General features: G+C 34.9%; 1 protein-coding gene across 1 annotated transcript; it reads left to right on the top strand.

The window, feature by feature from the left end:
• Positions 1-9,528, top strand: LOC141404174 (uncharacterized). The gene is made up of 4 exons (XM_073987511.1): positions 1-307; positions 7,381-7,790; positions 7,850-7,972; positions 8,348-9,528. Exons 1-4 carry the CDS (start codon positions 149-151, stop codon positions 9,306-9,308), a joined length of 1,653 nt encoding a protein of 550 aa, XP_073843612.1. The 5' UTR covers positions 1-148; the 3' UTR covers positions 9,309-9,528.
• The last annotated feature ends 7,152 nt before the right edge of the window (positions 9,529-16,680 follow it).

Raw genomic sequence — 16,680 nt, 5'->3', positions numbered from 1 at the left:
ATTACGCCACGAATTTTATAGAATTTACAAAAATAAACAAAGTTTTTTTGTAGTCCTGTGTAAATCATTGCATATAACAAGAGTTTCACTTAAAAATTCAAATATTGTTGATACTATTCACGCGCGACGTACAGTACGATAGTCTAACATGTCGGATAACCTTGTTATATATACGGAAAAAACTTTCTATAATCCTGATACAAAAATATGGCGAGGACAAACGGTGGACATAACTTGTGGAACGAATGATTCCATTGCCTCGTTGGCTTTAAAGAAAATGTTAGAAAATCCTGAACACATAGGCCAGGTAATTGAAGATTTTTTTCAACACTGATTATGGAATCGTGAAGCAAAATACATCCATACTAAGAGCAATTTCACGGAAATTTTGACATGAAAGTAAAAAAACGTAAAACAAAACACAATTTCATACGAATATTGTAACAAAAAAATTGCCGAACACAGGAAAGCATGTACACAAGTACTTGAAATGATGTGTTTTTCCCAAAAAATACAAAATTTCATTGAAATTACTCTAGTGTGGACATGGACTAAGAGTGAAATTCAGGATATGAATATAAAAATGAATCAAAAATGTGTACCGATTAAAAACAAAAGAAGTTTGGTAGTAAATCGAAAGAATTCGATTTCGAATAGTCCTACAAAAAGGGACCCGTCTATTTTTTATAGAAAAATAAAAATTGCATATCGAGTCATGGTACTACTTTTTCCATCAACCTCCCAATTCAAGATCCATTTTTCTGATGGAAAACACAGACGAAAACTTTTATCTGTTTGTTTAAAATAAGAAGAAGATATAAATATTTGACTTAAATGCTATGTTACAATAGAATTTTTAACCTTTACCTACACAATTAAACATTTGTCCCTCTTCGCTGCGTGCATCTCTGTGGGAAGGTATGTCTGTATTATTATCAGTTCACATTCAGCGCATAAAAGTGTTTACAAATAAGCGCTAGACAAAGATAAGTACTCTTAATATTTTTAATTGGAGCTGAAATATTATTTACAGTCTGAACCACTTAAGATTGGATAAATTTAAAATTGATATTTTAATTTTGTTTCCTCAAAATTACGCACTGTTGTCCAACACGGAAACCTTCACTACAATTATGTATGTACAAAGTAATTTGTACATTTTCCACGTGACATAAACGGCATTCAAACGTCCAAAAATGTATTATTTTTCCTTTTTTATCCAATTTTGTTTCAAATATTAAAAAAATAAGTTTCCTGTCATTTATGAAAGGACATAGCTCTTCCGCTACGTCAAGGACTATTTCTAGGAGAAGTGGAATATGCTTAATAACGAATATCAATTACTTTCAAACAAGTTTTAATACTAATAAGGCACCTATGTTTTCTACCTCTTGAGAATCCAAAATAGGTTTAAAAGACTTCATTCACATCGGGCGGTATAGTTTACCTAACCATAAAATTTCAGCCATTTCGGTTAAATAGTGTGGCTAAAGCCTTCAAAATACCGAACTTCGGGAGGAACGTTCCTTGGGGGCTATGCCAAAATGTAGACCAATTCTGGCAAATTTATGGGAGAAAGTTTTGTAGCCCCAAAGAAGACTACATACCAAATTTCAGCCTCTTCGGTAAGATAATGTGGCTACTTACTTACATACTTAAGTAGTTAGCCCTCTACAGAACCTTTCTCCTATAAGCCGAACTAATAAAATACATCCATTTCTCTCTATTTTTTACAGTGCTTTATTTAGTTTGGTTTGGTGGCCGTTTAGTTCAAAACTAGTAACTCATTTTCCAGACAGTTGCAGTTGGCCAATCGAACTAAAACTTTGCACACTTTTCAGATTTGGATGACAATATGAAACCAAAACCAATATGGGTCCATTTTGTATAGCCCCCATATAGCGCTCCCATCCGATTTAAAGTATTTTAAAGACCCTATCTTCACTTTTAGGCCGAATTGGCTGTAATTTGGCATTTAGAGTTCCCAATGGTACAGAAACTTCCTCAACAAAAATGTTGGACTCAGGTCAATGTTTTGGTATAGCCCCTATATAACGATACCACACGATTTCAGGCATTTTAAAGTTTTTATCTACATTTTCGTTTTAAATTACCTATAATTTTGTTATGAGGTTCTCAGTGGTCAAAATATTTAATTACTGAAAAGTTAAAAATAAAAAATAATTAAAAAAATTAAGTTACAGTGTTTTATTTATAAATGCACTTAAACTAAAAAATAATTTTTAATGATGAAATCTCTCAAATAAACCGCTTGCATTTGAATTAAAATATGTGACAATATTAAACGGGAAGCGTTTTATTTGAGAGAATCCATCATTAAAAATTATTTTCTAGTTTTAAGTGCATTTATAAATAAAACATTGTAACTTAATTTTTTTAATTATTATACCCTCAGCATTTATGCTAACGAGGGTATATACACTTTCATACGGGCAAAATGTGCCTCATCGAAATAATGGTTTTAGACCCCAAGTATGTTTGGACGAAATGTGTTTCAGACAATTTGTAGTCGATTGAGCAATGTCCGTCCGTCTGTCTGTCTGGCTGGCTGGAGCGGACGATAAATCTTGAACGGATAAACCGATTTGGTTCAAATTTTGGCTTTAGTAATATTTTACTCAAACTTAGTTTAAGTGCGAAGATGGGCTATATCGGTCCACTCCTTCCGGTACCTGCCCCACAAAAGTTCGAAAATGTTCGGAAAATTTGTGCGCACGGTAACTCTTGAAGGAAGTAACCGATTTGATCCATACTTTGCCCATCGTGAAATGTGTTCCAGACTTAGATAAGGTTTTAATATGGAGTCAATAGTTCCACTCCTTCGGGTACCTCCCACACAAAATTTCGGAAAAGTTCAGTTTAGGGCCATCTCTCGAATCGCTTATTTTAGCAACTTGTGTTCACTGCCCTCCATACGACGGTATAAGTTTCATCAGGGGCAAGTCCATACTTCCTGAGAAAATAGCCTGATAGATGCAAAAAACCCCTATGACACCGTGTGAGGTGGTTGGAGCGCAAGATAACTCTCGAACTTATCTGCCGATTCGGTCCAAAATTTGGCCTTAGTGATATTTTGTCCAAACATAGTTTAAGTTTGAAGATAAGCCATATCGGTCCACTCCTTCAGGTACCTCCCCCACAAAAGTTCAAAAATGTTCGGAAAAAATTTTCGTACGGTAACTCTTGAAGGGAGTGGCCGAATTGGTCTATACTTTACACATCCTAATGTATCTACCAGATATAGATCAGGTTCAAATATGGACTATATTTGTCCACTCCATCCGGTTACTCCCACACAAAATTTCGAATAAGTTCACTTTAAGACCTGATATCGAATCACTTTGATTTCTGTTTTTTAGGGGCAAGTCCATACTTCTTGGCATCATATGTTATGGCTGGAGATCCACTTCCTAACGGTAAATGTCGATCCATTCCTCTTAGTATCTCCTCCGCAAAACTTTTGATCATTAATCCTAATCAACATTTTTGTCGGTTCAAACGCCCAACATTATTTTGGGAAAACTTTTTTTCAATATACACAGGTTGAGGGTATATCTCTGTCGGCAAAGCCGACTAGTATTTTTTACTTGTTTTTTTTATTTCTTCCCATATTATAAATTTTTGGGAATGAAAACAAATGTATTTTACATGTTGTTTATATTTGCCTTTACCCCTCCCGGTAATTGATGCTCTGTGGTCAAGTTGTAGGATCTTTTTCAAGAAATTCGGAGTTAACGCTTAATCTCTTGAACAACAAGTAAGTATCCCTTGTAATTACGTCTGGTAGACTTTTTAATAATTTCGGCAGTTGTTCTTTTGTTAGTTTGGTTTTTTCCATCTGCTTCTGCTTGCTTTGTTAAGATTTTTGTCGCATTTGGCTCTTTACGGTGGTTTGAACTATCAGATCAAACACTTGTTGGCATTGTTGGCATTCAGGACTAAGATACGATTTCAATAAATCTTCAATGCGGTTTAGGTCTTATTTTGGACCTAAAAAATATTTCTGAATTTCGTTTTCAATATTTTTTGTATTAAACTCAATCTATTGTCTCTAATCCTTTTCAAACTATTGGTTATGTTTACCCAATCTATCCTAGAGAAGCGCTCGACCTAACATCTGCTCAAGCTGGTGAGACCCCATTATTCTAGGCATTCGTACACTGCTAGGTATTGTTTCTCCCCTGAGCTACTGCCAGTTTCAGGAACGCCCAGGAGTTGTTCTTTACCCCCATACTAAATGATACCAGAACAGCAACCCGGTCTTTCTGCTCTGTTTGAGTATACCTGGTAATAGTTTTCCATGCCAGTGCACGCACATAGCCTTGTTTTGGGGTATCTTAACCCTTCTCCGAAATAAACGGATAAAGCTTCTAAAGATCTTATATTTGTTGGGATCCTCTCCGAGAGCTTCTACTGTAGCTAAAATGATACGACTAACGTTCCTATAGGACACTTTACAGGGGTCCAGCAGCAATGACAATTTCATGGTTAGGAGTTCTTGTTGAAGACGCGCTTGATTATTTTCGGGAAAGATGGTTCTTCAGATTCTACGAAGCGTTTAGCATCAAAAAGACCTAGACCTCATTGAAAATCTATTGAAATGCGAAAACATAGACAAACAAGTAAGAACGGCGTTAAGTTCGGCCGGGCCGAACTTGTTATACCCTCCACCACAAGTTGTATTGAAGTAAAATGGAATAATTAGTTTCCTTTCGTGTATGAAGAAGACTTAATACTAAATTTCAGCAATTTCGGTAAAACAATGTGAGGCACCATTCTATGGGGGCTATTTCAAAACGTCGATCAATACAGACAAATTTCTGACGGAAAGTTTTTAGGCTCAAAGAAGGCTAAATACCAAATTTCCTATATTTCGGTAAGAGAATGTGGCTAAAACTTAAAAAATACCGAAAATCAAGAAGTACGCTTCTATGGGGATATAGGAAGACGTGGACCTATACTGATAATACTTGTCTGGAATATTTAATAACTCTTGGAAGACTAAATAACGAATTTCAGCCATTTCGGTGGGATATTGACGTCACAATCTTCAGTATTACGAAAATCGGGAGGTACCGTTCTAAGGGGGCTATATCGAAACGTGGACCTATACCGACGAATTTTAGTCGGAAATGGGGCAATATAATAGTGTGGACCTGTACAGACAATTTTCTGGCGAACAGTTTTATATCACATTGAAGACTAAATACCAAATTTCAGCCATTTTGGTGGAATATTGAAGCCACAACCTTCAAAATACGGAAAATCGGGAGGTACCTCTCCATGGGGGCTATATGAAGGCGTGGACGTATACCGACAAATTTAAAGGGGAAATTTGAGTACCCCCAACGAAGTCTAAATACCAAATTTCAGCCATTTCGGTGGAATATTGAGGCCGCAACCTTAAAAATACCGAAAATCGGAAGGTACCGTTCTATGGGGGCTATATGAAGGCATGGACCGATACCGACAAAGTTCTGGGGAAAAGTTTTGTGCCACCAACGTAGACTAAGTACCAAATTTCAGCCATTTCGGTGTGATAATGAAGCTAAAACCTTAAAAATACCGAAAATCGGGAGGTACCGTTCTATGGGGGTTATATCAAAACGTGGACCGATATATCCCATTTTCAATACCAACCATCCTGCAAGTAATAAAAACTTCTGTACCAAATATTGACTCTCTATTTTTTAAATTGCGAGCTGTATCTTGATTTCAACAGACAGACAGACGGACGGACAGACGAACATGGCTAAATCGACATAGAATTTTACGCTGATGAATAATATATCTGTTTCCGACCATTTGGAGTCGACTGAGCAATATCCGTCCGTCTGTCTGGCTGTCTGGTACGCACGATTACCCTCAAACGAAGCAACCGATCGGGTCCAAATTTTTGGCATTCGTAATATTTTGTCCAAACTTAAGTTCGAAGATGGGCCATATCGGTCCACTCCTTCCGGTAGCTCCCCCACAAAAGTTCAAAAATGTTCGCTAATAGGGTGCGCACGAAGTGAGTAATCGAATTGGTCATAACTTTGCATATGGTAATATTACCTTCAGGCTTAGATCGGGTTCGAATATTGACTATATTGATCCAGTCCTTCGGGTACCTTCCACACAAAATTCGAAAAAAGTTTAAGAGCTCCTCTCGGATTGTTTGGATTTTTTCAGCAGATTGTCATTACGGTCCCCCTTTACGACGGTAAAATTTTTTCGGGGGCAAGTCCATATTTCCTGAGATAATGGCCTAAAACAATGCCGTTCTTTGGTGTTGTTGAAGTTACGAAGTTGTTCGGCAAATCACACACACACACGACCCGAACGCAATGAAAGAGCACACAAAAGAGAGCAAATGGTTTGATTTGTTTTTGTTTTGCAGCATGCGTGCATACGACCTTACTAACACACTGTCAAAATATGCCAATATTCAAAATTGTTTGTGCCCTCTTCTTGGTCGGCAGTGGCCTAAAAGCTGCATTAAACCTTGACGGCATAAACTAAAATGGCAAATCCGTAAGATAACTCTCGCAGGGAGTTTTGGATTGGTACTAAATATGCACATTGTATTTTTTTAAACTAGTCACGTATCAGATTGGAATATGGAATTTATTGGTCCCGGCCTGTGGGTACCTCCTACACAAAATTTGGAAAACGTGCATTTTAACACCTGATCTCGGATCGTTTTGAAATTTTGTATCCAAAAAAACTTTTCTTGTGGGCTTTGTTACGACGGCACGATTTTTTTTTTCGGAGGCAAGTCCATACTCCTGAGATATGGCTTAAAATCTCCAGAAAAAGCCTGCCGGTAGAAACTCAATTGGGTAGTAAGATAACCCTTGAAGGGAGAAACCCATTTCGCCCAAACCTTGTACGTCTTATTATTTTTTACAACTTCGAATTATGTCCGAATATCGACTATATCGGAACAATCTTTCGGGCATTTCCCTCACAAAGTGCCTGAGAAATTTGTCCAAAACTCTTTGTTTGCTTCTTTTCTTTATGTCCGTGGCTGAGGGTATACCTCTGTCGGCACAGCTGACTGATACTTTCATAGTTTTGGTAGGATGTTTTTTTTTTGGAGCGGTGGGTTACTAGCCCCACCCAAGTTGTTAAAGTACTTATGGGTGAACGCACGGCACATATTAGCTCACTACCTTTAAACGCTGTTAAAGGTAGCTGCCACGGTGAGGTCAGTGTGAAATAAAAGAGAGAGCAAGATAAGTCCTGGGATTTGCCATGTTAAAGCCGGTCTGCGCCGTTACTTAGTGTTATTCATTCCCTCTGTCACACCGAGATACATCACCCACACTTTTAGTCCCTCAAAATGAATATTTTAATATTTTCTTTCTGTTAAAGGTTTGCTATCAAAGCGGTAATGAACTTACAAACTTGGAGATTGCCAAACGAACGGTACAAGTTGCCAAACACTTCAGTGAAAAACTTCACTTGCAACAATGCGATATGATTGGGCTGTGTGCTAGTAATACCGATTATGTTGCCCCCATGGTATTTGGGGCATTGGCTGCTGGCCTCTGTATTAGTACTTTGGATCCTAGCTTTGACAAGGCAGGCATTAAACATGTCTATTCACTGACAAAGCCACGTCTGATGTTTTGTGATGGTAGCATATATGAACGGGTACGTGAAGCATTCAACGAATGTGGTCTAGCTTCTACGAAAATCTATACAATGAGTAAGCATTTGGAAGGTGTACCCAGTATAATGGAGTTTTTCGAAGATGGAGTTGAAGATCCCAGGGATTTTAGGTATGTTTTAAAATAATTGATTATGGTTTAATTGTTATATATTTTATGTTTTTATTTAGGGTACCACCCTTGAAAAATGGAATAAATCAAACAGCTTTTATTATATGCACATCGGGAACTACAGGCTTACCGAAGGGCGTTTGTGTTTCACATGCCACTTATTTATGCAATGGACTAACTTTGTAAGTAAAAAGGCAGTTTTAGATTTTTATAAAAGTTGGCACTCGAAAAAAAACTTTACGATCTTTCCCTGATTTAGACTTTCGATTAAAGTTCTTAAGGTTTCGCTACATAAGCGGCTGGCTTTCTTGCTTAAGTTGTTTCCGTTAAAAGTCAAATGACATCCTAGTTCGAACTTGGCTCGGCCGCTCTTTATTCTTTCACCAGAAATTACTTAATCAAGAATGCGATGCTGCTTATGTACCGAGGCCTTCGGAATAATTTTTAAGAGTAAAAGAGGATAAAAGATACAAATGAGGTTGAATTTGATCTCAAAATTCATATTTATAAGCAATGGAATTTATTAAAATATAACGTCTGATCACCTCTTTTTTTAGAGATTCCTTTCAAAATTCCCGCCTCCTCTGCTTTAGTACGCTATATTGGATATCTGGACTTTTTGCCCTTATTCATGGTACAATTGGTGGTGCAAAGCGCATTATTTCGGAGCAACCCTTCAATGTGGATGATTTCTTTGACATTGTTGAACGTTACAAAGTCAACATGACCGTTGGTCCACCATCACAAATAGCATTGGCTCTTTCATCAGATACAATTGCCCGGCGAGATTTATCCAGTCTTCAAGCTTGCATTCTCGCAGGAAGTCCTGTTTTATATTCTCTGACAGAGAAATTTAGAAAATATGCCGTAAATGCCTATTGTTTGGTAGCCTATGGTTCCAGTGAAACATCAGGTATTTCAGCAGGACAAAGTCTACCAAATAATTCCGTTGGAGCATTGTGTCCAAATATTGAAATTAAAATCGTTGATGATAACGGCAAACGCTTGGGTCCCAATGAATCGGGTGAGTTATGTGTACGTTCGAAATTACCATGGGCTGGTTATTATGGAAATCCGCAGGAGACAAAAGAAAAATACGATGACGAAGGTTGGATTTGTACCGGAGATATTGGCTATTTTAATGATGATCGTGAATTAATTCTTGTGGATCGTAAATGTGACATTCGTAAATATAATAATTTCCACTTCTCACCCACGGATATTGAGAATGTCATCAGTGAATTGCCGGAAGTGGCTGATGTTTGTGTTGTTGGTATTCCGCACAGTGTTCATGGTTTCTTGCCAGCAGCCTGTGTTATAAAGCGTGCTAATACCGAGATTGATGAGGCGCAAATTTGTCAGCATGTTGTACAGCGAATGCAGAATTTTGAACATTTGCGTGGTGGTGTTTATTTTGTGGATAGTTTCCCGCGAACAGCATCGGGTAAAACTATTCGTCGTAATGTTACTGAAATGTGTGAGAAGTTGTGGCACAAAAGAATGAACGGTAAACACTAGGTGTTGAGTATTTTTATCAAATATTGGGTACAAAATTGTAACTACTGGAACCCTCTGAGTATACATCTGCATTGAGGGATATATTATAAAAAGTGTAAAGAAATTGTATAATGGTAAAAATGCCAAATTTCTTCAGTATCGTCTGAAAATTAAGTGATTGTAATGTAAGATAACAATAGTATGGGCTTGGTTTGTTTGAATAAAGAAATTAATACATAAATATATTGAAAAATATTACAATTCTTTAAATTGGTTACTATTTTTAATCATAAAATACAATGTAAAACAAGAAGTTTGGTGGGGAGGATATATGTCCACAATTTTCAATGGAGACATTTTTGGACCATTTTGAATCGTAAATGCCAAATTCCATTCAATTTGGGTCGAAAATATCGATTAATTCTGTCAATATTTGTAGCTATAAACTCCAAAGTACCTGAAATCGGGCAGTACCGTTATATGGGAACTATTTCATCATGTGAACATATATCCATAATTTTTAGTGGGGAAGTTTTTCTTGGCCATTGGAAATCCTGAATGTCAAATTTAGCTATAATTATGGTTAAAAACTTCAAAATACTTGAAATGGTGCGATACTGTTATATGGGGGCTATTCCAAAACGTTGCCTTGAGTCCACAAGAAGGAAGAAAATCCTTGGGAAATTCGGAATTCGAATTTCTTCCTCCGAATTTTCGTACAAATTTCTGAACGATTTCGGAATAATGTCGTATGAAAATCTGAGGTACCTTCCGATCTTTCGTAAAGGTTTCTGAACAATTTTTGAAATAATTTCGTATGATTATCGAAGGAAAAAATTTTTCTCTGATGCCTCTTTTTTATTGATAATTTTTTTATTGGAAGATTATAATTTCAAAGATATCTAATGATTTTCACTGTTGTTATCATTATACCCTATACCACAATGTGGAAAAGGGTATAAAGGGGAAATATTCGTCGGAGACCCCCAATGTGGTATACCAATCTTCATATCTCGACGAGATAAAGCGATTTTGAGATGTGTGTCCGTCCGTCAGTCCGTCCGTCCGTCTGTCCATTATAAATTGTAAACACGCTCCAGGCCGCAATTATGGACCGATCGTCACCAAATTTTGTATGGAGGTCGGGTTCAGATCAGAATAGATCCCTATTCTTATTGGTGATGATCGCGAAATATTTAGCGGGTGAAATGGACCAAAAACATAATATTTATCCAATTTTCTAGCGGCTCTGTAGGTCTCAATAATAGTCCGATCAACGCGTAATTTTAAATAAGGTAAGAGTATATCACAAAGGAAAAGCTTGCAATTTGAGATGGCGATCGGATAATATTTAGAGGGTTAAATGGACCAACACTTTTGTGTGAAAATTTTTAATATACAGCTTATATCTTAATTCCTGGAAGTGACATTCCGGACAAGTGAGATCTACTTGAAAGTGGGACGCTTGACCTTTCAATTGATGCCAATTATGTTGGTGTGCATGATCAGATAACAGAGTTACAGCCTAATATATTCCGTTTTTTGTTTGTAGTGTAATAATAAACACGCTAGAAGTCGCAATTATACATCAATAGTCACGAAATTTTGCACTGGGTAAGAGTATAGGTCGAAAAAGATGCCTACAATTTTGAATGATGATCTGATATTCTTTAGCGGGTGAAATGGATCATTACTTTTGTATGAAAAATATAAAATTTTATTTATGGTCGATATTTTAATTCCTTGAGGACATATATATTTCGCAAAGTAGCCTACATATGGGAAAAACTACTGACCTTTCCTCTGATGTAAATTGCAATAAAGTGCTTGCTAGATAACGGGCCTACTGCCTTATATATAATAGGTTCCGTGTAGAGAACCACATTTTTATTTTATATATTTGTCCTAGACCTCTTATTTGGTATGCCAAAATTCATATCTCGACGAGATAAAGCGATTTAGCGATGTGTGTCCGTCCATTAAAAATTGTAAACAAGCTTAAGGCCGCAATTATGGACCGATTGTAACGAATTTTTTAAGGAGGTTGGGTTCGGGCCAGAATAGAAATGATTAGTTTTGCTGATGATAGTGAAATGTTCAGGGAATGAAATGGACAAAACAAAATTTTAACCAATTTTGTAGCGGCTCTATAGGTCAAAATAATAACCCGCAAAATTTTAAACAAAGTTTGAGTTTATGATGAAGAAGAAGCGTACAAACCAACGTTAAGATCAGATAATACTTAGCGGGTTAAATGGACTGAAACTTTTTTGTGAAATTTGGTAAAAACTTCAATAACGTAGCGGTTAAACAACGGAAGTAGTAGTACTACATAAGTGGGTTTCATTACATTTTAGTTTGTGTGAACTAAATTTTCCTTTCCTGCTACAAAAATGTCTTTGTCATGCTAGATAACTTTTTGGTTTTGGTCATAAGTATTATACAATTCATCTCTGATATTTGATAATTAAATTTTCACAATCATTGAAAAGAAGTTCCGTGGAGAGCGATTGTCCAGGGATAGTGGTATAGGGTATCCCATGGTCGGCTCCGTCCGACTATAGACTTTTCTTACTTGTTTTGTAATTATAGCACTGCTCAACAAAATTGAAAAAGTTGAATGTTTCAGGCAAAGTTGCGGTTGTTTCTAGAAGAAATCGGCGAGTTATTTTCAAATCCGGCCCCGGTTTTTCTCCATCAGCTCTTGTTTTTGAGATATAGCTCAAAATCGGTTTTTACGAGTTTAACCCAGACTTTCGTTATTTTCGGATACAAACAAATATTTTTGTGGGTTTTTTGACATTAGTATATTAAGGAGATGTTGTACGCTCGATACAAATCGTTTTTGATATAGTTATGGTGAGTATATATCAAAAAAATATGGAAAATATACGACGGACCTTGTAAAAATTGCTTATTTTGAGTACTTTAAGCTGTTATTACGTCATCGGGGGAAGTCATAGGATCTTCATATGGCAATGCGGATATGCTTAGGGTGTATACTATATAGTCCAGTATTCAAATATATAATATAAAATTCATAGCGCCCATGATTCGGCCATAACCTAAAAATCATCATGAAGACTGCCATTGAACTTTATATTATACATTTGAATACTGGATTATATAGTAGACACCCTAAGCATATCCGGGGTACCATATGAAGATCCTATAACTTCCCCCGATGACGTAATTACAGCTTAAAGTACTCAAAATAGGTAAATTTTACAATGTCCGTCGTATATTTTCTATATTTTTTTTGATATATACTCACCATAACTATTTCAAAAACGATTTGTATCGAGCGTACAACATCTCCTAAATATACTAATGTCGAAAAACCCACAAAAAATATTTGTTTGTATCCGAAACTAACGAAAGTCTGGGTTAAACTCGTAAAAACCGATTTTGAGCTATATCTCAAAAACAAGAGCTGATGGAGAAAAACCGGGGCCGGATTTGAAAATAACTCGCCGATTTCATCTAGAAACAACTGCAAATTCGGTTGAAACAAAACTCCTGTTGACCAGTGTAGTAGAACAATGTAAACTTTGTGTACGAATATGTTGAGTCTATCAGCACTAGCTTGAATTATTATATGTTGCATTTATATTTAAAATATTTAAAAAATGTATATGCGAATTTTATAACCAACCATTTTGTTTTTCGACAACAAACTAAAATGTTACTTGTTAGATATATACAAAAGGTGGTTGTTGTGCGAAGGGAAAATTGTTTCCGACATATCGATCCGAATTCGTAACGAAATCGGAAGTAAAACATTAGCAAATTCGAAGGGAATTTTCTCCGAAATCGGAACGAAATCTGAACAAATTCCCCTACGAAAAATCGTATAGAAATCGATACGAAATCTGAACGATTTTGCTTCCGAAATTGTTTCGATATGTCGGACATCCGACATTTGGTTTGCTGGGTTGTTTCTGTTAAGGGCAATGTTTCTATACATTATATACATAAACATTTTTTTGTTGCATGCATTTTGTCTAGTCAAATTTTGTAGATCTATTTACTCTCCTTAGCCCAAATGGAGAGCGCTGATTTTTAAATGATTAATTCTTAACCATATATGGAACTCATATACGAAAAATTGAGTCTGTATGTCATCTGAGAGCTGAGCTATGAATGCCTAAATTATTACGAATATATAGCATTTCCACATTAAACGAAATCTTTTCCAAATTAAATGAAACCTTTTCCAACGGAAATGAAACCCTTTCCAATTGAAATGAAACCTTTTCCAATTGAAATGGAACCTTTTCCATTTGAAATGAAACCTTTATTTTTTTATTATAATGAATATTTAACTGATATTGATTTTTATTGTTTTAAAATAAAATAATAACATCAATTGAAGTTATTATAACAAATATAGTTATATATATAGGAATGTAATTGTGAATAAGCGTTACAGGTATCGTTGTTTTTTAATTTTTTTTTGTTTTTTTTTTTTGGGTTATTATTTCATAGTTTTTACTTTAGTCTTAAGAATAAAAAACTATGTTTCGATGACATCAAAATTCTAGCTCAAGAGAACAACTATTACAAACACTTCACTCTTGAGATGTTGCACATAATCAACACACCCACAAACAAACGACTAAACTATAAAACAGATACTGACAATTGTGCTCAAAGTTACAGGCACCTAGTAAATAAATACAAATATGCAAAACTTTAGTTAAAGTAAGTGTTTTGGACAGAAAACATCCTTTACATCCTTTAAGTAAGTTTTATATACCAAATCAGTAAAACAGTTTGTAATGTCTAATTATTGAAGTTCCCTGAAGATGATTGGAGAATCCAATCGAAATATCGGAAATATATAAAACTTGAAAAATCAAAATCAAGTCTTTTTATTGAAAAGCCTATAGCCGAACAATACAACAACACAAGTTTTCCAAACCTTAAATATGAAATACGGAAATTGAAAATTATTTTACAAACAGCCTCAGTCGAAATAGAACGAGCCTAAAACGTCGGAGTTAAGAAAAAATAGGCTCGGTATTTTCCAAAATGAATACTTCAACAAACAATTTATGGAAGGTATTTTGAGGAAGATTACCCCAGACTTAGAAAACTCGTTTCTGATAACGGATAATCAGCAAATACGTAAGAAGAATGACATAAGAACTTTATTAGAATTAAACAGATATCAATCTAAATTCCTGCAGACATATTCCCAAAGTTCAACCAAGTTAGAATGCATTTTCAAAAATAAAATGCTGCGCTACAACAGAACTTTGCGATCCTTCACTGAGGCGATAGAGCACAGCATTTAACAGAAAAATCAGGAAGATTGTTCGAACTGACCATTGTATTGAAAGTTTCCCAAGCAGAAAACTGAAGGACTGACTACGTAAGAAAAGTATTATGTTAACATAGTCAATTGATATATTTCTCATTTCCAGATCTATATTTAACAAAACCATCAAGAATTTCAGTTTTTGTTTTTCGTTTATAGATAAAAATAAAGTTAAAATTATGAAATAAGAGCTCAAAAAGAGTCGAAAAAAAAAACAATGATACCTCTAGTGAGATTCTGTAACACATAGTTGTCCTTACCGACAAAAGTCGTTAACGAATTTTTTCGGCAAGTTGACGATGAATAAAAAGTAGTCGCTAACCTTTACCGATAGCAACAGTGATGCCAACTTTTATTGAAAATTTTCAATAATAATTTTGCGATTTAATTTTACCGATTTTTGTCGGTAAAGGTAAAAATGAGTTACTACTACTACTGTAAGGTTTATTCACAAATACATACCTAAATAACTATATTTGTTTTAATTGCATCAATTGATGCTAACATTTTAATTTAAAATAATAAAAATCAATATTAGTTTCAAGTTCCTTATAATAAAAAATAAAGGTTTCATTTGATTTGGAAAAAGTTTCATTTCAAATGGAAAAGGTTTCATTTCAATTGGAAAAGGTTTCATTTCATCTGGAAAAGGTTTCATTTCATCTGGAAACGGTTTCATTTCCGTTGAAAAAGGTTTCATTTTATTTGTAAAAGATTTCGTTTAATTTGGAAAAGGTTTCATTTAATTTGGAAAAGGTTTCATTTAATCTGGAAATGCTATAGTCGAACGAACAAAAATAAGTTACAAAAACAGGGGGTTATTTCTTCTATGTCGTTGTCATTAATTTTATCATCGTATCATAACATATTTGGTATGTTCCAGTACTGCAAGAATCTACTAATTTTTACTATTATTTTCGATAACATAAAGGAAAAAATGTTATCGTAGTAAAAAATAGTAGCTTCTTGCAGGTTCTAGAACAGAGCAATTGTATATCATTTTATATTTTACTAGCATGTGTCCGTTACTTTGTTAGCGAAAAGTTCACATTAATAGAAAATGGGATGAAAACAGACTTTTTTATTTACCCCTTTCATATTTTGAAAATGTATAAAGTAAAATATGAAAAATTTGTTCAAATTACAAAATTCGATTCCTAGCATGCCTAAAACTAATGGTACTTTTCGTACACTTATGACGGGTTTCTGTAAGACGATTCGAATTCAAATTCGTTCGTATTAATACCAAACACATCGACAGTGACACTCACTCCAAATTTCAGAGCCTCAAAAAAGTTTTGGAAAATTATAATGTGATACAAAAGTTAAAAAAAATGCAGGTGTTCTGATGTACTGTTTTTTTTTATTTTATAAGGCAAATGGGCGACTAATATCTTTCGAATAAGCTATATTTTTTTAAAAAGCGGTTAAAAATGGATAGTTTATAGTGGTTGAAGTGTAAAAAACGCATTAAAAACAGGAAAATGCTATTCCTCGTGCTCAAGGCTACTTAGAAGATACCAAACAATATCATTTACTTCTTCTTTTATAATATTTAATTTATTAGTTGTAAGTAAGCTTTCGAAAATTGGAAAAACCAATGAATTCGGTTGAAAAATAGATGGGATATGCAATTTTTATACCCGCCACCATAGTATGGGGTGCGTATTAAGTTTGTTTTTCCGTTTGAAACGCCTTGAAATCCTTATTTGCAAACCTACAATGTATACATATTTTTGATCAGTATAAAATTCTGAGTCCATATATTCATGTCAGTCAGTCTTTCGAAACCAAGATACAACTTTAAATTTTTAAGATAGAGCTTTATAATTTGATATAATAGTTTTATTATATCGGTCCAAACATAGTTTATGTTCGGAGAGAACCATTTCGGTTCACCTCTTAATTATTTGTGATGTCAAAATGTGTTGTGCCACTTTTAAATAGATATTTTGGTTTAATAACTGAAAACGGTTTTATTTAAGAACGCATAGGTGAAAATTTTTTTTCGAATAATTTTTTTCCGGATTAAGTCCATACTTCGTGAGATAATGGCCTAAAAGCACCAAA

The sequence above is a fragment of the Musca autumnalis genome, unplaced genomic scaffold (genome assembly GCF_047663935.1).
Source record: "Musca autumnalis isolate F117 unplaced genomic scaffold, ASM4766393v1 scaffold_4, whole genome shotgun sequence".
In the NCBI taxonomy this organism is placed as follows: Eukaryota; Metazoa; Arthropoda; class Insecta; order Diptera; family Muscidae; genus Musca; species Musca autumnalis.
This window is presented reverse-complemented; position numbering and strand designations above follow the sequence as displayed.

Excerpts from the sequence above, each read along its gene's own strand:
- LOC141404174 (XM_073987511.1), top strand. The coding sequence starts at position 149 with ATGTCGGATAACCTTGTTATATATACGGAAAAAACTTTCTATAATCCT. Across the intron at positions 308-7,380 it reads ATCCTGAACACATAGGCCAG|GTTTGCTATCAAAGCGGTAA; the intron begins GTAATTGAAGAT and ends TTTCTGTTAAAG. Across the intron at positions 7,973-8,347 it reads TTATGCAATGGACTAACTTT|AGATTCCTTTCAAAATTCCC; the intron begins GTAAGTAAAAAG and ends CTCTTTTTTTAG.